Here is a 22,716-nt window from a genome sequence, read left to right as displayed (position 1 = left end):
TTTTGCAGGCTGCAGAGGCAGCAACTCTTGAAGCAACAAGTAGGAACTCAAAAGGAGGACCTGTATGATCCTTAACATATTTGTCTCTTGAGTGCTTAACATTTTTTGCTTCTTTGTTATTTGTCCAAACTATACTAGTGAACTACATTCATATTGAGTATGCCCTGTTTGGCAGAGCTCCAGTTCCCGGCTCCACGTTGTGTAGACTAAACAAAGTGATATAATCATATAAATGTCTATTTTGGTGTATAATAAATATCTATTTTGGTATATAATAAAATATAAGATCATTCATCCAAACACACTCAGTATAACCGCAGCCCCAACATCCAGAGGTAGGCCTATCTTTTCCCTGAGCTGGCACATTGTTCCCAGATATGGCGATATGGATACGCGATACAGCGATGCTCTGATACCGTGATATGCCATTTTCCCAAAAACATCGATATGGGGACATATATGTTATATTCATATTTATAGAAATATATAATATAGATAAAACAAAAAAGTACACATAATCATAAACATAGCTTCCGTGTTTTCAAGGCGTCACCTAGGCGTCACCTAGGTGACAAGGCGGTGGTGGCTCGCCTTGCCTAAGGCGATAAGGCGGTGGTGGCTCGCCTTACATCGCCTTTCCGCTTTTAAAAAATAGTAGCTTAAGATGTTTTTTGGATTGTCTGATTGCTCAGTATTTGATGTAATAATTCATCCACCTTACATGTATAGAGGACATATATTTATAGACAAAATCAGATGATAGGGTTTCTAGGTGTCAGGAAACAATTAGAAAGGTATCAACAAAGTATCCAGATTATTTTATGTATTTATAAAATTTCTGATACTTGTCCGATAAGTCTCAGAGTATCGGTTTCCGGTAAGTATTGGAGGAGTATCGGTACTTGATACGTGATGGTTCACAAGGTGCATTGTAGCATATGAATGCACGGTCAGGATCATGGCCTGAAGCTTCTCTTCATTAAACAAACATCAGCATTAATAGATAAAAGACACTCCATAATTTTGTTATAATTTTCTTGTGGCTTTGAGGGCTTTGATTCTCTTGAATCATATCGTTCTTTGATTGTGTGGTCTGTAATTGTTTGTAAAGTGGTTGGGGCTTAGTAACCATTCTGATATAATTCTTCCATTATTTTAGGTACCAGGTGGAAATTCATGGCTATACAATTTGATATCTACAATTATTGGTAATCTTAAAGTAACCATCAGTAACGTACACATCAGATATGAAGATTCTGTCAGGTTTGTTAAACAATATCTGTTTTAGCCTCTTCTTATTTTCTTGTATTTTTTTAATGTTTTCTTTGATTCTCCCCAGCAATTCTGGGCACCCGTTCGCGTCTGGTTTCACATTATCAAAACTTGCAGCCGTTACAGTGGATGAGGATGGTAATGAGACATTTGATGCCGGTGTAGCCCTAGATAAGCTGCGAAAGGTTAGAGCACATTAATACAGCATGTAATTTCCTTTTTCTGTTTTTACCAGTAACCGGTCATATCAGAAGCATCGTATTTTCTTTTTTGTATTGATGATGAGATTTGACATTGAAATCCATGTCAAGCTAGCTGACTAGCCTAGCAGCAGCTATGATACTAGTAAATAGCACCCCCTCGGTCCCTGATGACGGTATGGTTTCAGAGTATGTAGTGGAAAACTTCAGCCACCAGTATGTGTTAAACACTGTAATTAGGCCATGATGAATAATATTAGAAAAAAAGAAAGTCACTTTCACCCGATTTGTCTTCTCCTTTTCTTGTTAACAGTAGGAATAGTTTAATACTTTAGTTATAGAAGGTTGAAACGTTAGTTTCACTATTCATATAGCCACTGCCTTTTGCTTGTAATTAGGCCATGATGCTTGAACAACACTGGGTTGAAGGAACAGGAATTTCAAATGGAATTTGTAAATCCAATGCCTAGTGAATACTGTCTTACTGGATCTTTATAGACGAATTTGTAATTCACATGGAACAGGAATTACAACAGGAATTTTCAATTCTTTTTGCCTATACTGTCTTATGGCTTTCAAATAGAGGTGCATATAGGGGTGGTAAAGGGCCCAAGATTTTGAACTAGAAAATCTAAGGGCCCGGGCCGTAAAAGGGCTGGGCTCTAATCTTATACAATTTTGAGCTAAAAAATTTAAGGGCCTTGTTGGGCTGTGAAGAGGCCACTAGGGCCATGGCCCATTACCACCCCTACTGCATATCATTACAATGTTTATAGACGAGTAACAGCTACTAGACATAATGACAATGCGACATAAGATTTGTAGGTTGGTCTGTGATGACTGGAATTCTTTTGTACAATCAAGTTTTATATCACTGGTGAATGTTGGAATTAGTTCTGGTTGATCTTTCACCATCATTTACTTTTTGTTTATTGCTATTATGCTCTCGAACATTTCTTATTTTTTTTCCTGGATGGTTCGTTACTTGATATTTGAGGCTGGCAAGTGGCACTATTATTTTTTTTAGGTTGAATTGATATGTTTTTCACAGTATTAATGTCATTATAAGCTATGATGTTCCTGTTTGATTATCAGCTTTTGTTTATATAATCAAGATAATTATTTTTTCATTCTTGTTGTTGTCATTGTTTAGTCTGTCGAACTGCATAGGCTGGCCATCTACCATGACTCCGACAGCAAACCTTGGAAGCTTAGTAAGAAATGGGAAGATCTAAATCCTACTGAGTGGAGAGAGGTTGTTCTCGTGTCAGTCATAACACCTTTGTTTTGTACCTGTTTTCCACCACTTATGATTGAATGGTCTGTCACAGATATTCCAAGATGGCATTGATGATCACTCTGTAAATTCCATATGGGCAGTAAATCGGAACTACTTAGTTTCACCTATAAATGGAACTCTTAAATATAAACGACTTGGAAAGAATGAAAGAGGGGATCCAGATACCCCTATTGAGAAAGCCTCACTTGTCCTGAGTGATGTTTCTTTAACTGTAACTGAGGTACCCCATTACTTCTTTAGTATTGTCAGTTATTGTGTTTACAATTACTTACTGCTATCTGCAATTCTATACCAGGCACAGTATTATGATGGTATTAAACTCTTGGAAACATTCTCAAGGTTTAGAACACGTGTTGATGTGTCTCACTTACGACCTATTGTACCAGTAAAGGAAGATCGTCGTGCTTGGTGGCGTTATGCAATGCTTGCTGGTCTGCGACAAAAGAAACTATGGTAATAAGCTCCATTTGTCCTTGCTTCTTCATTTCTATTATTTTCCTTCCCACGCTGAGTAAAATAGTTAATCTAACTTTTGGAAGGCCTTTGCTTTGTATAAAATCATTGGACAGAATCTCTCTTTTGCCCGGTTAGATTGTTTGAATTTCCCCTTTACTACCAGTGCAAAGGCACCTCTACTCCTGTATCTCTGCCCTTGCTTCTTCAATATGTATGTCCTGTCACCTTTGCGCACCACATCTCCTCGGTCACGTTTCCTCAATAACATTGACACATCTTTGTGATGTTCTTGAAAACCCATCAAATGCTTAGAGGAAGGGAGGTAGGAACGTTAGAAGAGGAGGTAATAGTGGAGATAACATGATAATACATTGATCATAGGATTTGTTGGAAATTATTTTTTTAAGCAAGTTTTTGTCTATTCTTCCCCAATCTTTTTAGCAGTTAACTCGCAGAAAAAGACAAGTGGAGGATTGATGTACCGACCAGGCCTTTATAAATAATGAAAAGGAAAAATTGTCCAAAAATTACATAGCAATTTATACAGTCCTCAATGACATGTTTGCCTTTTTTTTTTGTATTGACATGTAGTCCCTATTGCTTCTATATGCTGTAACATCTGAAACATTTTAATACTGCTCCCTTTATTTGAAATGGGAAAATAACATGCTATCACTCCCGGCTTCCTTTTTAGAATATCACCACAGTCCAAAGTACACATTTAAAAATTGTTGTTGAATCATATCGTAGCAAATTATATTAAAATTATATTAATGCCACTTATTTTTAAGTGGTTATGCATTCTAGGGGTTTATATGTAAATAGATGCGATACATCATTCAGTTTTATTACTTATTGCAGAATTTGATAAAAGGTCTTGAGTCCTGTGCGGTTACTAAGTCTAATGTAGTAATGTATGCTTTGATATTTATTAGTTTTATGATTTGAAATGTTTGTTACTGATTGTTGGAGTATATTGAGCCCATGTGTATAGAGGCCCATCTAGAGGCCCATGTATAGGTTCTATATATACCCACCCATCTAGGGTTGGAGGAATAGATCAATTATTTTCCCTTCTACATAGTATCAGCCTAATTCTTTTCCTCTCCTCCCTACCCAGCAGCCGCCGCCGCCGGCAGCCATGGCCGGCCGCCGGCCGCCGGCGCCGTCCCTCTTCTCCCCTTCCTCCTTCCCTCCCCTCCCCTCATCTTCCTCTGCTGCCGCGCCGAGCTCTCCTGGCGCCGCCCCCTCCTCTGCCTGGGCCGCAGCGGGCTCCTGGCCGCAGATCCGGCCCGTCGCCGCCCTGCAGCCCGCCGCCGCCGCTGCAGCAGCTGGTGCTGGCGCGGGTGCCGGGTCCAGGCCGCCCGCCGCCCTGGTCTCCTCCCTGCCGGCCCCGGATGGCGCCACCGCGGATCCCGCAGCTGCCGCCGCCGCCCCCGCCGCGGGTGCAGGCGCGGGGGGGGGGGGGAGCGCCGCCGTGCAGCAACTGCAGCAGAGCGCTGCCGCCCTGCAGTCTCCTCCCCTGCAGCTCCCCTGCAGCAGGCGATGCAGGTGCAGCCCGACGCTGCTACAGCTGCGGCCGCTGCCCAGAGCGCCCACGCTGCTGCCCAGCGCGCCGCCGCAGTCGATCCGGCCGTCCTGCGGGCCGCGGCACAGCTGCTGCAGGCCGCGGGCGTCGATTCGACCGCCCTGCAGGCCGCGGCGCAGGTGCTGCAGGATCCCGCCGCCGTTGCCGCGGCCCACCGCGCCACCGTCACTGCGGGCAAGCAGCCCGCCGCCGATGCCGCGCCTCATGCTGCGTGGACCGGGCTCGGGATGTCGCCCGCGGATGCGCCGATCTCCGCCGCCGCCCTCGCGGACAGCAGGCCGACGCCACTCTCGCCGCGGCCCTCCTCGCCGCCAAGTTGGAGGCTTCGGCGGCCCAGGAGCGGGTCCGCGTGGCTGCCCTCGCCTGGGAGCGCGAGCGCGCCGCTGCCGACGCCTCCGCTCTCCGGGTCGCCGAGGCGGAGCGCTTCCTCCGCGTCTCCTCCGGCCAGCTGCCCGTCGACCCCGAGCCCGGCGCCTCTTCCTCCTGCCGTGCCCCGCCAGCTGGATCTGGAGCCCGGTATGACCCGACCGACCCCATGGTCGCCCAGCTCCACCTCCAGGCTGCCGGCGTCCAGAACATCACTGCCCTGGTCACCGTCCTCCTCGACCCGGTGTCCTCCTACGGCCGCTGGCGGGACCAGGTCCTGCTCGCCCTCCGCCGCTACGCCCTCGACGACCACGTCCTCCTCGACACACCGATCAAGGCGCAGGACGTGGCGTGGCTGCGCCTCAACAGCGTCGCCATGTCCTGGATCTTTGGGACCATCTCCCTAGATCTTCAGGACCTCGTCAGGACCCACGGCGGCACCGCACGGCAGGCTTGGGTGGCGCTCGAGGGGCAGTTCCTCGGCAACGCCGAGTACCGCGCCCTCCAGCTCGACGCCACCTTCCGCACCTTCGAGCAGGGGGACCTCTCCGTCGGCGAATACTGCCGCCGGATGAAGGGCATGGCCGATACTCTTCACGACCTCGGGGATCCGGTGTCCGATCGGGTCTTAGTGCTCAATGTCCTGCGGGGCCTGAGCAGCACCTACGACCACCTGAAGGGCTGGATTGCCTACCAGAGGCCCTTCCCCACCTTCCTGCAGGTCCGGGACGACCTCGCCCTTGAGGAGATCACCAGGGGTCTCGCGCCCGGATCGTCCTCGCCCACCCCCGCCGTGCTCGTTGCTGCTCCACCGGCCTCCTCCGCTGCTCCTGCCACCTCCCTCCTTGGTGCTGCTCCCGCCGGGCTGACCGGAGGAGGGGGGGTGGACGTCGCCGGCGACGGGGTGGTGGTGGCACTGGTGGCCCTACTTCTGGGGATACCGGTACCGGTACCGGTGGGGGCCGTCGGGGCGCGCCGACACCGGCTCCGGCTCTCGCTCCTGCCCCTGCCGCTGGAGGTACGCCCTGGCCATCCTTCAGCAACCCATGGTCAGGGCGCATCTCGATGTAGCCGTTCCAGGGTCCAGGAGGGGGGGCCGTCCTCAGCTCCAGCCGGCGGCCATGTTCACTGGCGCTGCTCCACTCTTCGCGCCGTCCTGGACCCCGGCCGCACAGCCCAGCCAGCAGCCGACCTGGCCTGGGGGGTGGGACCAGGCTGCTCTGGCGCAGTCCTTCAGCACCATGGGACTGACGCCGCCGACCAGCACCGAGTGGATCGCCGACTTGGGCGCCTCGTTCCACACCACTCCCGATGCTTGTATCCTCTCTTCTGTCCGACCCCCACACCCCTCTTGTCCTTCTATCATGGTTGGTGATGGGTCTTGCATTCCTGTCACCGCCGTGGGTTCTGCTCCTCGTCTTCCTAATGTTCTTGTTGCTCCTCAAATGGTTGCCAATCTTCTTTCTATTAGCCAGTTTACTGCTGACAACTCCTGTTCTATCGAATTTGACTCCTCTGGTCTTACTGTGAAGGATTCGGCTTCCCCGCGTCCGCTCCTCCGATGTGACAGCCCGGGGCCCCTTTACACTCTTCGGCTTCTTGCTTCCGCTGCCTCACCTTCGGCTTCTTCGTCTTCTGCTTTTGCCGTGACGCCTTCTTCCACCACCTGGCACCGCCGGCTTGGTCACCCCGGCCGCGACATTTTGGCTCAGCTCCGCCGTAGTACCGATGTTCCATGTACTAGGGCTCCTGCTGAGCACCTCTGTCATGCGTGCCAGTTAGGTCATGTTAGACTTTCGTTTTCTTTTTCTTCTTCGCATGCTGCGCATGCTTTTGATCTCCCTGTGGACATCTCCTGTACTCAGCATGTCTGGCTATAGATATTATCTGGTCATTGTTGATGATTTTTCTCATTACTCTTGGAATTTCCCTTTGCGCGCCAAGTCTGAGACCTTCCCCACCCTCCTCCATTTCTTTGCCTGGGTGTCCACTCAGTTCGGCCTCACCGTTAATGCCGTCCAGTGTGATAACGGGCGGGAGTTCGATAACTCCACCTCCCGGTCTTTCTTCCTGTCTCGGGGTGTTCAGCTGCGTATGTCTTGTCCGTATACCTCTCCTCAGAACGGCAAGGCTGAGCGGATGATTCGCACGACGAACGACGTCGTGCGCACCCTTCTGATCCAGGCTTCTCTCCCCCCGCGCTTCTGGGCTGAGAGCCTCCACACCGCCACCTACCTGCTCAACCGCTTTCCGTCCACTGCTTCTTCTGCTCCCACTCCACACCACGCTCTTTTCGGTACCCCTCCTCGCTACGATCACCTTCGGGTCTTCGGGTGTGCGTGTTACCCTAACACCTCCGCCACCGCTTCTCACAAGCTGGCCCCCCGCTCGACTCGTTGTGTGTTCCTCGGGTACTCCCCTGACCACAAGGGGTACCGATGCTTTGACCTCACCTCTCGCCGCGTTCTGATCTCCCGACACGTCGTCTTCGACGAGTCGGATTTCCCCTACTCCACCTCCTCCACACCTTCTGATCCCGAGCTGGCGTCTCTGTTTCCGACTGACCCGGTGGTTCAGCCACCGTTACCTGTCTGTCCTTTTCCTGCAGCTTTTCCCGGAGCAACGGCACCGCTCCCGGTGATCCCTGCTGCACCGAGAGCGGCCCCGGTGCCCGCGGTCGCGCCACGCGCCGCCCCCGGGCCTCCGGTCGTGCCGCGCACGGACCTGGTGTCTCCCGCTGCGCTACGCGCGGCCCCGGTGCCTTCCCCTGCACCTGAGCGGTACGCTGAGCCGGTGCAGGTGTACCGGCGTCGCTCGGCGCCGAACCCGGCGCCGTCTCCTGCTCCAGAGGCTCCTGCGACGCCGACACCGGAGCCGTCGCCGCCGCCGCCTCCTCTGGCTCCCTCTCGAGCCGAGCCGGAGGTGTACCACCCGCCGGTCATCCATCGGGATCCTCGACATATCCATCCCATGGTGACTCGGCGGATGGCGTCCTAGGCCGCGACTCCCTCCGCCGCCGAGGGAGTGCCGCGGGTCTCTCCGGTACCCTCCTCTGTCCGCGACGCCTTGGCGGATCCTCACTGGCGTCGCGCGATGGAAGAGGAGTACGCGGCTCTTCTTGCCAACTAGACGTGGGACCTCGTGCCGCGTCCGTCTGGTTGCAATGTGGTGACTGGCAAGTGGATCTGGACGCATAAGCGTCGGGCTGACGGCACACTGGAGCGCTACAAGGCTCGCTGGGTTCTCTGAGGGTTCACTCAGCGGCCTGGTGTGGACTATGATGATACCTTCAGCCGGTCGTGAAGCCCGCTACGGTGCGCACGGTCCTCTCGCTTGCGCTCTCGCACACTTGGCCTGTGCACCAGCTGGACGTGAAGAATGCGTTTCTTCACGGGACCTTGTCAGAGACTGTTTACTGCTCTCAGCCTGCGGGATTTGTGGACTCGAGTCGTCCGGATATGGTCTGCCGGCTCAACAAGTCTCTCTATGGACTGAAGTAGGCTCCACGGGTTTGGTACTCGGTTCGCCACGTTCTTGTTGACACTGGGGTTCACCGAGGCCAAGTCTGACACGTCTCTCTTCATCTACCACCGTGGGGATGAGACGGCATATCTGCTGCTATATGTCGATGACATTGTGCTCACAGCTTCCAGTCAGCGGTTGCTTCAGAGTGTCATCTCCTCTCTGCAGCAGGAGTTCGCTATGAATGATCTCGGTCAGCTCCACCACTTCTTGGGCGTCACTGTTGAGCCTCGCCCGTCTGGTCTTCTCCTTCACCAGCGGCAGTACGCCATCGATATTCTGGAGCGGACTGGAATGACTGATTGCAAGCCCTGCTCCACTCCAATCGACACTCAGGCGAAGCTGTCTGCTGATCTGGGTGATCCGGTCGCTGATCCTACTGCCTACCGGAGTCTGGCCGGCGCGTTGCAGTACCTCACCTTCACCAGGCCGGACCTCACCTACGCTGTTCAGCAGGTCTGTCTCCACATGCATGATCCCCGGGAGTCATACCTTGCTGCGCTGAAACGTCTCCTCCGGTAAGTCCGTGGCACTGTGGACCTCGGCCTGGTACTTCACCGCTCGCCCTCTGCTGAGCTGGTGGTCTACACCGACGCTGACTGGGCTGGCTGCCCGGACACTCGTTGCTCTACCTCCGGCTACGCCGTCTTCCTAGGCGGCAACCTGGTCTCCTGGTCGTCCAAGCGGCAGCCGGTTGTCTCCCGCTCCAGTGCCGAGGCGGAGTACCGGCTGTCGCTAACGGCGTGGTGGAGGCGTCCTGGCTACGACAGCTCTTGGCGAGCTCCACAGCCCGCTCGCCAAGAGTACGCTCGTCTACTGCGACAACGTCAGTGCCGTGTATCTCTCCACCAACCCCGTCCAGCATCAGCGGACGAAGCACGTGGAGATCGACCTACACTTCGTGCGCGACAGAGTCGCCATCGGCGATGTTCGGTTACTCCATGTCCTGACTACCTCCCAGTTTGCTGATATCTTCACCAAGGGCCTGCCCTCCTCGACCTTTTCGGAGTTTCGATCCAGCCTCAACGTAGCCGGTGGCTAGTTGTGGCTACGGGGGGTATTTGCCCTTTGTACTCTCATCTTGTCCAGTCTTGAATACCGCTGCGTCGGTTGTTCAGACTGCGGGGGGGGGGGGGGAGTGGTGTTAGCTTTCTTGTTGTTCAGTCTTGAACACCGCTGTGCCGGTAGTTCAGACTGCGGGGGGTGTTGGAGTATATTGAGCCCATGTGTATAGAGGCCCATGTATAGGTTCTATATATACCCACCCATCTAGGGTTGGAGGAATAGATCAATTATTTTCCCTTCTACACTGATGTTTATTTGTGCTTTGCTTTTCAGCTATTGGTTCTCATGGGAGAGAACTAGGCACCTCTGCCAGCTTCGTCGCCGTTATGTTCAATTGTATGCTACCCTGTTGCAACAAGCTCCTAATGTTGATATTTCTGAAATTCGGGAGATAGAGAAAATTCTAGACACGAAGGTCATAATACTTTGGAGGTGTGTTACTGCAATATGTATTAGGCTTTTTTGTTTTCTTCGGTCCTTTGTCTTAGTTGCTCTTGTCTTTTTATTGCATTGTTCCATACTTCCAGGTTGTTGGGACACGCCAAGGTTGAGACAGTGAAATCAAAGGGAACACTACATAGAAAAGGCGCCTCAAAGAAAAGATGGTGGCCTTTTGGATGGTTTGTAAACATATTGATTGCCTATGAGGCTAATTTATTATTCAGTACTTCTAATCCTAGATACTGGTTATTATTGAAAACTAAATTTTTCATTCATCTCTGTATGTATTTCATTTATGGAATGGGTTCGGAATTCTTTATGTACTAGTTGCTCTTCGATATCTTCTCTCACAAGGTTGCATTGAGTTGTTCATTTTGACCTTAGGTTCTGAACTGTATCTGGTTAAAATGTTGTTTGTTGAGTTTCTTACCCTGAAGTATTAATTTTCATGTATACGGCTGTCATAGCCTTTTCATTTATTGCATGTGGGAACATTAATACATAAATATTCACTTAGGGTAGGATAAACATAGTGAGCTCAATTTTCAACAAAGTATGTTCTTGTTTGCAATTCTTTTTGGTGCTCCCTAGTGCCGGTACACTTGTTTGGTAACTCTTGTGTTGGTGATGCCTTGGGTCGATACATGTTTTCAGAATCTCTCTGTGTGTGTGTGTGTGTGAAATATACATATTCAAGATAATCTTGTTACTGAAGTGTTTACTCATTTTCTTATGTTATACCTGGGCAGTTGATGAACTTATATTGGTACTATGTTAAGTGTAAGTAGTGCATTGACAACCATATTATCAAGAATAACAGGATCATCAAACTGTAAAACTATGCCACATGACACATGGGGCAGCTTTGATAGGACAGCTCTTATAGGGATACTGACATTCTTTAACTTGAATATATGGTCTTAATCAGCTTTTCAAAGTTCAATTCATGCTTCTTTTTATTCTGAGTATCTATCTTTCTTCTTTGGTTGAAGGAACTCGGCTGGTTTACCTTGTGACGAAGCTACAAATCAAGAACCACAGTTAGATGAAGAGGAGCAGCTGACCAAAGAAGAGTGGCAGGCTATTAATAAGTTGTTGAGTTACCAAACTGATGAAGATCTGTCTTTCCCTGTTGAGAAGGTTTCCCCAAATATGATTCAATTTGTGATGGATGTATCTATTGGCCAGGCTGGTGCAAGGATTATCAATATTGATCGAACTGAGGTTTTATGTGGTAGATTTGAGCAGCTTCAGGTTGTCACTAAGTTGTATCCGAAGAGCACAAGATGTGGTGTAACTTTGAAATATTGTGGTCTATCTTCTCCAGAAGGTTCTCTTGCTCAGGTCAGTGTTTATGAAATAATTTTTGATTTACGGATTTAAAGCTGTATCCCACCCATCCCTAGCTTTTGATATGAGAAAATGCCGGTCCATGTGACCCATCTTTTTCTACACTAACATAAAAGCCACAAGTTGCTTTCTTTTTTTCATCCCCTAAAGTCTTGTCCGTGTGGTCAGTGGCACCTAACAGATCGTGTTGGTTTTGTTTCCTGCCTTCCTTATTCCTCAAATAATTAATAACACTAATACTGTGACTGTTCCCTAATCACCACCTAATTAAAACATGCATTGCATATGCACAGTTACTAGTAATTTAGTAAATCTGGTTGGTTAGCCTGTTTGACGGGAAACCAGAACTCAGGAGACTGGTCTGGCTTCAAGGTTGGGAGACTGTAGTTGACCACGGTAGTTTCTAGTAAACCATCTAAAGACCAGGCATGTTCATGCCAAAGGGGTTCGGTTAGTGAATCATCCAGCCATCAAAACCAACATTTCAATATTTTTTTTTGGTAGAAATGAGTTTCAATGCCCTTATCTTAAGTGTTGGTGTATATGTGAGCCCATGTATAGAGACCTATCTAGAGGCCCATGTATAGGATTTATATATCCCACCCTTCTAGGGTTTGGAGGAATACAAGCCATTATTCTCTCCATTATGGTATCATTAGTATAGGGTTAGGGTTCCTCCTCCCTCCCCTCCCAGCCGCCGCCGGCCGCCGGCACCTCCCCCCTCTCCTCCTTCCATCCCCTTCCCTCCTCCTCCTCTGCGGCAGCCATGGCCGCCGCCTCCTTTGCGCTGGGCGCGGCCCGATCTGCGCAGCAGGGACCTCCTCTGCTCCAGGCCGCCGCCGCCGGACCTTGGCGCGGCCCGGTCGCCGCCGGCCCCTGGCGCGGCCCCGCCGCCGGCCTGGTGGCCCTGCCCTCCCTGCCGCTGCCGGATCCCGCCGCCGCCGCGGGTGCGGGCGGGGGGGGGGGGGGGGGTGGGCGGGCACGGGGGAGGGGCCGCCCATGCGGGGCCAGCCTCCCTTGCAGGGTCCCCTCGCCGCCGATTCCGCTGCCGCGGGCGCCGATCTGGCTGCCCTGCAGGCCGTGCTGCAGGCTGCGGGCGCCGATCCGGCTGCCCTGCAGGCCGCGCTGCGGGCCGCCGCCGCCGCCGCTGCGGCGCACCGCGTTGCTATCGCGGCGGGCAAGCCGCCTGCCGCCGATCCCGCGTGGACTGGCCTCGGGATGTCTCCCGCGGATGCGCTGCTCGCCGCCGCCGCCCTCCGTGTGCAGCAGGCCGACGCCGCTCTCGCGGCGGCCCTCCTCGCCGCCAAGTCGGAGGCTTCGGCAACCCAGGAGCGGGTCCGCGCGGCTGCCCTCGCTTGGGAGCGCGAGCGCGCCATGGCCGACGCTCTCGCTCTCCGGGTCGCCGAGGCGGAGCACTTCCACCGCGCCCGTCGCTGCTCCACCGGCTTCCTCTGCCGCCCCTGCCACCTCTCTCCTTGGTGTGGCTTCCGCCGGGCAGACCGGAGGTGGGGGGGGGGGCAGGGGGCGTGGACTTCGTCGGCGGAGGGGACGTGTTGGTGGTGGTGGCACTGGTGGCCCTGCTTCTGGGGGTACCGGTACCGGTGGTGGCCGTCGGGGCGCGCCGACTCCACTGGCTCTGGCTCCGACTCCCGCTTCTGCCCATGCCCCTGGAGGTACGCCCTGGCCATCCTTCAGCAACCCATGGTCAGGGCACATCTCGATGTGGCCGTTCCAGGGTCCGGGAGGGAGGCCTCGTCCTCAGCTCTAGTCGGCGGTCATGTTCACCGGTGCTGCTCCCCTCTCCGCGCCGTACTGGACCCCGCCCGCTCAGCCCAGCCAGCAGCCGACCTGGCCTGGGGGGTGGGACCAGGCCGCTCTAGCGCAGTCCTTCAGCACCATGGGACTGACGTCGCCGGTCAGCACCGAGTGGATCGCCGACTCGGGTGCCTCCTTCCACACCACTCCTGATGCTGGTATCCTCTCTTCTGTCCGACCCCCACACCCCTCTTGTCCTTCTTCTATCATGGTTGGTGCTGGGTCTTGCCTTTCTGCCACCGCCGTGGGTTTTGCTCCTCTTCTTAATATTCTTGTTGCTCTTCAAATGGTTCACAACCTTCTTTCCATTCGCTAGTTTATTGCTGACAATTTCTGTTCTATCGAATTTGACTCTTCTGGTCTTACTGCGAAGGATTCGCCTTCTCGGCGTCCGCTCCTCCGATGTGACAGCCCGGGGCCCCTTTACACTCTTCGGCTTCCTGCTTCCGCCGCTCCGTCTTCGACTTCTTCTTCGTCTACTGTTTTTGCCGTGACGCCTTCTTCCACCACCTGGCACCGCCGGCTTGGTCACCCCGGCCGCGACGTTTTGGCTCGGCTCAGTCGTAGTACCGATGTTCCTTGTACTAGGGCTCCTGCTGAGCACCTCTGTCATGCGTGCCAGTTAGGTAGTCCTGTTAGACTTCTGTTTTCTTCTTCTTCGCATGCTGCGTATGCTTTTGATCTTATTCACTGTGACCTGTGGACATCTCCTGTACTCAGCATGTCTGGCTATAAATATTATCTGGTCATTGTTGATTTTTCTCATTACTCTTGGACTTTCCCTTTGCGCGCCAAGTCTGAGACCTTCCCCACTCTCCTCCACTTCTTTGCTTGAGTGTCCACTTAGTTCGGCCTCACCGTTAAGGCCGTCTAGTGTGACAACGGGCGGGAGTTCGATAACTTCACCTCCCATTCCTTCTTCCTCTCTCGGGGTGTTCAGCTGCGTATGTCTGTCCGTATACCTCTCCTCAGAACGGCAAGGTTGAGCAGATGATTCGCACGACGAACGACGTCGTGCGCACTCTTCTGATCCAGGCCTCTCTGCCCTCGCGCTTCTGGGCTGAGAGCCTCCACACCGCCACCTACCTGCTCAACCGCCTTCCGTCCACTGCTTCTCCTGCTCCCACTCCACACCACGCTCTCTTCGGTACCTCTCCTCGCTACGACCACCTTCGGGTCTTCGGGTGTGCGTGTTACCCTAACACCTCCGGCACCGCTTCTCACAAGCTGGCGCCTCGCTCGACTCGTTGTGTGTTCCTCGGTTACTCCCCTGACCACAAGGTGTACCGATGCTTTGACCTCACCTCTCGCCGCGTCCTGATCTCCCGACACGTCGTCTTTGACGAGTCGGATTTCCCCTACTCCACCTTCTCCACTCCTTCTCCTGACCCCGAGCTGGAGTCTCTGTTTCCGACTGACCCGGTGGTTCAGCCACTGTTACCTGTTTGTCCTTTACCTGCAGGTTTTCCCGGCGCACCGGCACCGCTTCCGGTGATCCCTGCTACGCCGAGCGCGGCCCCGGTATTCGCGGTCGCGCCACGCGCGGCCCCCAGACCTCCGATCGTGCCGCGCGCGGACCCGGTGTCTCCCGCTGCGCCACGCGCGGCCCCGGTGCCTTCCCCTGCACCTGCGCGGTACACTCAGCCAGTGCAAGTGTACCGGCGTCGTTCGGCGCCGACACCGGCGCCGCAGCGGTATGCTCAGCCGGTGCAGGTGTACCAGCGTCATTCGGCGCCGACACCGGCGCCGCCTCCTGCTCCGGAGGCTCCTGCGACGCCTACATCGGAGCCGCCGCCGCCTCCTTCGGCTCCCTCTCGAGCCGAGCCGGAGGTGTACCACCCGCCAGTCATCCATCGGGATCCTCGGCATATCCATCCCATGGTGACTCGGCGGATGGCGTCTCAGGCCGCGACTCTCTCCGCCACCGAGAGCCGTGGGTCTCTCCGGTACCCGCCTCTTTCCGCGACGCCTTGGCGGATCCTCACTGGCGTCGCGCGATGGAAGAGGAGACGTCTCTTCTTGCCAACCAGACGTCGGATCTCGTCCCGTGTCCGTCTGGTTGCAATGTGGTGATTGGCAAGTGGATCTGGACGCATAAGCGTCGGGCTGATGGCACACTGGAGAGCTACAAGGCTCGCTGGGTTCTCCGGGGGTTCACTCAGCGATCTGGTGTGGACTATGATGAGACCTTCAGTCCAGTCGTGAAGCCCGCTACGGTGCACACGGTCCTCTCGCTTGCGCTCTCGCACTCTTGGCCTGTGCACCAGCTGGACGTGAAGAATGCGTTTCTTCACGGCACTCTGTCAGAGACTGTCTACTGCTCTCAGCCAGCGGGATTTGTGGACTCGAGTCGTTCGGATATGGTCTGCCGGCTCAACAAGTCTCTCTATGGTCTGAAGCAGGTTCCTCGGGCTTGGTACTCTCGGTTCGCCACGTTCTCGCTGACATTGGGGTTCACCGAGGCCAAGTCTGACACGTCTCTCTTCATCTACCGCCGTGGGGATGAGACTACCTATCTGCTGCTCTATGTTGATGACATTGTGCTCACAGCCTCCAGTCAGCGGTTGCTTCAGAGTGTCATCTCATCTCTGCAGCAGGAGTTTGCTATGAAGGATCTTGGTCAGCGCTCCACCACTTCTTGGGCGTCACTGTTGAGCCTCGCCCGTCTGGTCTTCTCTTTCACCAGCGGCAGTACGCACTTGACATTCTGGAGCGGGCTGGGATGACTGATTGCAAGCCCTGCTCCACTCCTGTCGACACTCAGGCGAAGCTGTCTGCTAATCTGGGTGATCCGGTGGCTGATCCTACTGCCTACCGGAGTCTGGCCGGCACTTTGCAGTACCTCACCTTCACTAGGCTGGACCTCACCTATACACGGTTCAGCAGGTCTGTCTCCACATGCATGACCCCCGGGAGTCACACCTTGCTGCGCTGAAGCGTCACCTCCGCTACGTTCGTGGCACTGTGGACCTCGGCCTGGTGCTTCACCGCTCGTCCTCTGCTGAGCTGGTTGTCTACACCGACGCTGATTGGGCTGGCTGCCCGGACACTCATCGCTCCACTTCCGGGTACACCGTCTTCCTGGGCGGCAACCTGGTCTCTTGGTCGTCCAAGCGGCAGCCGGTTCTCCCGCTCCAGTGCTGAGGCGGAGTACCGGGTTGTTGCTAACGGCGTGGCGGAGGCGTCCTGGCTACGACAGCTCTTGGCGGATCTCCACAGCCCGCTCGCCAAGAGCGCGCTCGTCTACTGCGACAACGTCAGCGCCGTGTATCTCCTCCACCAACCCCGTCCAGCACCAGCGGACGAAGCATGTGGAGATCGATCTGCACTTCGTGCGCGATAGAGTCGCCATCGGCGATGTTCGGGTACTCCATGTCTCGACTACCTCCCAGTTTGCTGACATCTTCACCAAGGGACTACCCTCCTCGACCTTCTCGGAGTTTCGATTCAGTCTCAACGTAGCAGGTGGCTAGTTGTGGCCGCGCGGGGGGGGGGGGGGGGTATTTGCCCTTTGGACAATCTTTGTACTCTCTTCTTGTCCAGTCTTGAACACCGCTGCGTCGGTTGCTCAGACTGCGGGGGGGGCGGGGGTGGGTGTTGGCTTTCTTGTTGTCCAGTCTTGAACACCGCTGCGCCGGTAGTTCAGACTGCGGGGTGGTGTTGGTGTATATGTGAGCCCATGTATAGAGGCCCATGTATAGGATCTATATATCCCACCCTTCTAGGGTTTGGAGGAATACAAGCCATTATTCTATCCATCATTAAGGTTCTAGGGCCCAAACTGATCCATTCTAGCCATTCTACCTATGGTGGCTGTTGTGTTGGGTAGGTGCAAGAGCCAATTTGATTCAAGGACACCTTTACCATAACTAGGCCATTTGTGGCAATCAAAATGGCATCCGTTCGGTCCATAATAATGTTTATGTTATGAAAGGAACTGACCATATATATCTTACATGTGATACTTGAAAAGCGTGGCAAACTACAATTGAAGTACCCAACCAACCAATTTCAAGAGGTTGCATATGGGGCAGACATAAGTTTAGGGAAGAGAATAAGCATGAAAGCCTAAAGTACATAAATGTTAGTTCTATTTATTAGTTTAGCTATTGGACCAGTGTTGAGAGCAGTAAACTGACAATAATGACAGTGAACAGGTGAATTGGAAGGGTGGCCAATCAGATTGGTAGCATGACGCTAAGTGTCATAGTTTATTGTTATAAATGCCTGTATACATGTGCAGGCTTGATCTCAAAGCATGTAGACAGGCAGTGTAGAGGGAGATAGCTAAATAATTTGCCACTGCTGTTCGGCGTTTGATGTCTACCCAATTCTTCATTCTCTATGTGCACTCCCTTAGTTCCTGAGTGTGTTGATATTTATGGCCGTATTGCTAGATTACATGCAAGGTTCTGGATGATGACTGCAAACCTACACTTTTACACAATGCTTACTCCGTGGTTGATAAATCTTAACTCCTAGTGTCGACTTGTTACTGACGAGTTTCCTGGTTTATTAACTTTGTTTTGAAGTAATCTATATATTTTTCTACTTTGCATATCATTCCCCAGTACTTTTATTTTGTGACTTTCACATTTTTTTAGCAATAACATTTTTTGGTCATTCATTGCAGAGTGTTGTTAGTGAAGGAAAGAACAATGCTCTTGATGTCAGTTTTGTACGTGCGCCAATTGGTATGGACCTTGATTGGCAGCTCATAGCAAAGATATCACCCTGCCATGTTACGGTACTTATCTAAGCTAGTGTGTTTCTAATACATTATGCAGAGGCATATTCATCTCTAGTTTTTCATTCTTTGAGTAGGTGGTTAGGGAATTTTTTTTGTTAAATAGTTTGGAGGTACAAAGGGCAATCGCTTTAATGGCCAGGAAAAATATCTATTAAGAAAAAGTAGAGAGTTTTTGTTTTAAGTTTTATGGATGTGACTGCATAACGTAGGAAAAAGTACAGGGTTTTTGTTTTAAGTTTCATGGATGTGACTGCTGATACTCAAAGACAATTTGAGGTGTCCGTTTGGACAGTGACACAGTCACCAAGACACTACTGTGACCATTAATCGATTGTGTAAAACACATGCAAAATGTAGCAATGTATTGAATCTACTTTTGGAGATGAATCTAGACCATTTCAATGTTAAGTTGAAAATTTAAAACAAGTATTGATGATCTAAATTCAAACATATTTGATTCCATGCATCCTGAAGCGAGATGGAGTACTTCGCAAAAAAAAATAGATGTTTGGTGATCAGTCTGAAACTGTGAACAAGGAATCATTTTTCTAATTTTTATAATTGATACTTATAATTGATACTCAATTCTAAAGTTTACTGAAGAAGTGAATAAAATACAAGTAATTATTGTCTGTCTTGGGTTCATGGGATTTGCTCATCTACTTCAGCATGGGGATTCAATGCTCCTTATACTTAAATAGTTAACACAATTCAGCCCATATACTTTATTTCTATCATTGGAGGATAAATGCTGAAACATGATCCACAAACTGGTGACTGATGAGATGGATGGTTTAATTTGAGATGTAACTGTTAACACAGCTACAGTGAAAAGAACTTATCACCCCAAAGCCATTTAAATCCCTAATGTTGCAGCACATCTTCCTATCCGAGCATCCCTCCCCACCCTTCTTCCTCTCACCCATTTATTGGAGTCTAGGACTGTTAGTCAACACTACCAATTCTTGTTGTTGGCTCCTTCGCGCATGAATATCTTTGGAGACTTGCCCATGTGAAATTATTGGCTAATAGTTTCCTAAATGTAATCTTGCACTTCTGCACTGTTTTATGGCCTTTTCATGGTTCCCATTCATGGGTGGCTCTGTGATTCTTCTCTTGACATGGTTACTGAGGTGTGTTCTTGAAAAAAAAAGACATGGCTACTGAGGTCACATGCGCTGCCTGCAGCACCCTTGATTGCTCGACTTTTGGTAATGGGCATTTGCTCAATGGCAGTAACAATGATAATGGCCTGGTGGGTTCATTGTTTTCTAAACTGGGGTAGGAGTAGGATGCATGTAGATTGCATGAACCTGATGATTTATGACTAGTAGGATAAAATTGTGTAGCTGAGGCGAGTTTTATCTGATATGGAAGATATTTATACATTTTTGGAACTAAGGATGATAAATCGAGCACAAGGTGGGCTGAATTCCATGAGGTTATTGATGTGGATAAGGTGGACCCCTGGTTGGCCACCCACCCATGGTCTAGAGGATCTACCACCCCAAGAGTTAGAATTTGAACATAGTAAGAATTTCAAGGAAGCTAAGCCCCCCTTGCATGGTGCAAATTCATCAGATATTGACATTCGTGGGAAAGACTGAAGGAGTTCTGTTATTCTGTGGCATTGATTATATTATTCTAAACATGTCATTGCTGCTAAATGTTTATATCAATTTCTTATGTGCTTAGTCTTAGTCTCAATACTCATCTTTTGTGCTAATTTATAAGCTACTATTCATTAGGTACATGAATTAGCTACATTCAGCTTTGTTGTTTCTACTTGTTTTAAATGCATTCCTTGTTGTTATTTTAATAAAGTTCATTGATTGTGTATTGATTGGTAGTTTCTGAAGGGGAGTTATGAACGTTTTCTAGAATTCATTAAGCGAAGCAATGCTGTTAGCCCAACAGTGACTATGGAAACAGCAACTGCTCTACAGGTACATATGCCCTTTTCTCTTGGACCTTATAACCCATATTGGCACCTGGTTTGAATTTATTCTCATTTCTATTTGGACAAACTGAGAGGTGGGTGTTTCAATATTTGCTTTTATCATTTGAACTACAGATCAAGTTGGAGCAGGTCACACGAAGAGCTCAGGAGCAGCTTCAGATGGTATTAGAGGAACAAAGCAGGTATCTGTGCTCCTGAATCGAGTACTTGCACTCTTAGAATTGTGTATTGTTACATACTTTGGTAGATTGAGGAATAGAGAATGATGAGGGAGAATGTTAAGCAGGAAATATGCAGAAGCAGCATTTGCATTTCTTTCATATGAGAAGTAGGGACAGCCCCTACTCACTAAAGTAGGGGCTGCTGGGTTCATCATTTTATATAAGATGTTTTTTCTCACATTCTGTTTCATTTTCATGTTAACCTTTTATATTGTATGATTCCATCCATTCTGTGTTTGTTTTTTCCTCAAAGTTTGATGCTCCATTTCTAGATTTGGACTTGATATTGATCTGGATGCCCCAAAAGTTAGGATTCCCTTGACTGCTAATGAACCTACAGTGGGCAACGAGTACTTTGTTCTGGATTTTGGCCATTTTACATTGCATACGAGAGTAAGTTCTTGACCGAGGATTATATTATATTTTTGCTAGCTTTTACTAACTATTTGTTCAATTACAGGATGGTATGTGTGACGAAGAAAGACAGAGTCTCTACTCACGCTTTTATATTGCTGGGAGGGATATGGCTGCTTTCTTTATTTGTGATTTAGCCCAAGAGATATACTCAATACCTAAAAATTTAGGCCAAGATATCCTCCCAGGACATACCTCTCATGATAATCAGTTCAGTTCTCTTCTTGATCGCTGTGGAATGTCAGTGATAATTGACCAGGTAACAAAGGCGTTCATTTTGCATTGTGTTTTTTAACTGTTGAAATATACAAAAGTTATTCTTCTTAGCAAAACCCAGATATTGTTTTGGCTTAATGAATATGGTCACTAAAAATTAAGATGGTCTTTTCCTCGAATGCGCAGGAGAACTGCGCATCAATATACTAAGAAGAATAGGGGGGGGGGGGGTAAAGAGCCCCCAAAACAAAACTGTTACAGGATTTGGAGGGCCTGTAACACGCCCATTGAACACAAGCTAAGCTTTTTCTTAACAAAAAACTAGTCAGGAGCAGACCACAAGACCACAGAATTAGGATGCAGAAGCCAGGGCAAGGAGATGAGAGACTCCTCGAGCACCTGCTACTGCCCAAACTTGTGCTTCCTCTTAAAAATATTAAGATGCTCATGTCACTTCCAGCTAAGACTGCATCTTATGCCGTAAATGCACCAACACTCCGCTTTTGTTGTCTAAAAAAGATCTGTGCAAAATGATGCCCCTTTTTATTCTATAGGTTATAATGTCCAAGTTAGCTGACATTATTGGCCTTATAGGATACACAAGGCATTTATTAGTTTTGCATTTGGTGCAAAATTTACATATAGACATGACCAGTATGATTGAGCTCATACGAGATATGTATGATTAATTCTTGCATTGTTATTGAAGTTCTTTTCTTTTATGCTTACATGTCCTATCTTCATCAGGTTTGAATTTCAACATCTTTGGTTGATTTATGTTGAGGACATAGCTAGTATGAGAGAGAACCCTAGTGAAACAGATTGTCCTCGCACTTCATATTGGTTGGTTACATAGTGAGGAAAAGCTGTTCAATACAACAAATACAATTTAAATTACGCTGTTTTTTTTTCCATTGAACTGCATCGAAAAGTATTGACTAATTATTTTTGTGGTGGCATCAAGATCAAAGTTCCACATCCGGATTATCCATCAACTCGTGTTTCTTTTCAAGTACCCAATCTGGATATTCACTTCTCACCGAAAAGGTACGGCAAGATTGTCGAACTTCTTGGTGTACTTAACCATCTGAAGGGAGGCAATAATGAAGTTTCAGATAGCCAAAAAAGTGGTAGCCTGCTGCCTTGGTATCCTGCTGATCTAGCTGCTGATGCTAGAACTTTGGTTTGGAGGGTACGAAGTTACAGTTCCTTTCTTGTTGAAAGTTCTATTCAATTACATTGTACCTAAAAAATCTAAAGTGGCAACTTTGTTGAGTTTTCTAATACCATTTTTGTATGTTTTTCTTTTCGACCAAGGGCCTTGGCTATTCGCAAGCTGGATGGCATACTTGCTATATTGTATTATCTGGGATGTATCTTTATATTTTAGAGTCAGAACTGTCCCAGAATTACCAACGGTGTTGTAGGTACGTATCACTGTTACCTAATCTGAACTCATTTTTCGAATTGTCTAATCTGAATTCATATAATTAACAAAAAGGACATTCACACACCTTTTGTCTTGGCATACATGACTGTAGCAAACTGTATGTCTGTGGGATAGTATAACTTGTTACGTGCATTTTATTGCCATTGAGAGTAAACTTTGTTTTATCAAATAACAGTAGTCTTAATGTACTTAGAAAGTGGAAAGAAAGATTTTTAAGGATTCATTTTTTTAAAGAAAACAGATGGCAACCAGGATTGTCTGAAACAGGTAGAAGATTATTGGATGACCTTTTATAACATATACTTGTTGGCACTAGTGCTCAAATGTTTA

The 22,716-nt window shown here is 49.8% G+C and overlaps 1 protein-coding gene across 3 annotated transcripts in view; it reads left to right on the top strand.

The window, feature by feature from the left end:
* The window catches only part of LOC120701443, an 83,291-nt gene that overhangs the window by 4,689 nt on the left and 55,886 nt on the right, over window positions 1-22,716 (top strand). For 2 of the 3 annotated variants that reach the window (XM_039985486.1, XM_039985491.1), the window contains exons 6-21: window positions 9-62; window positions 1,160-1,263; window positions 1,340-1,457; window positions 2,626-2,727; window positions 2,804-2,992; window positions 3,068-3,225; window positions 10,043-10,201; window positions 10,297-10,389; window positions 11,203-11,554; window positions 18,009-18,122; window positions 19,976-20,071; window positions 20,200-20,267; window positions 20,579-20,699; window positions 20,767-20,979; window positions 21,901-22,128; window positions 22,254-22,363. In XM_039985486.1, the coding sequence (XP_039841420.1) occupies window positions 9-62; window positions 1,160-1,263; window positions 1,340-1,457; window positions 2,626-2,727; window positions 2,804-2,992; window positions 3,068-3,225; window positions 10,043-10,201; window positions 10,297-10,389; window positions 11,203-11,554; window positions 18,009-18,122; window positions 19,976-20,071; window positions 20,200-20,267; window positions 20,579-20,699; window positions 20,767-20,979; window positions 21,901-22,128; window positions 22,254-22,363 (2,279 nt within the window). Of the gene's footprint in view, window positions 1-3; window positions 63-1,159; window positions 1,264-1,339; window positions 1,458-2,625; window positions 2,728-2,803; window positions 2,993-3,067; window positions 3,226-10,042; window positions 10,202-10,296; window positions 10,390-11,202; window positions 11,555-18,008; window positions 18,123-19,975; window positions 20,072-20,199; window positions 20,268-20,578; window positions 20,700-20,766; window positions 20,980-21,900; window positions 22,129-22,253; window positions 22,364-22,716 lie in introns of those variants that run through there. The other variant, XM_039985497.1, reaches the window with a different exon arrangement.

The sequence above is a fragment of the Panicum virgatum genome, chromosome 1K, assembly GCF_016808335.1.
Source record: "Panicum virgatum strain AP13 chromosome 1K, P.virgatum_v5, whole genome shotgun sequence".
NCBI classification, from domain to species: domain Eukaryota; kingdom Viridiplantae; phylum Streptophyta; class Magnoliopsida; order Poales; family Poaceae; genus Panicum; species Panicum virgatum.
This window is presented reverse-complemented; position numbering and strand designations above follow the sequence as displayed.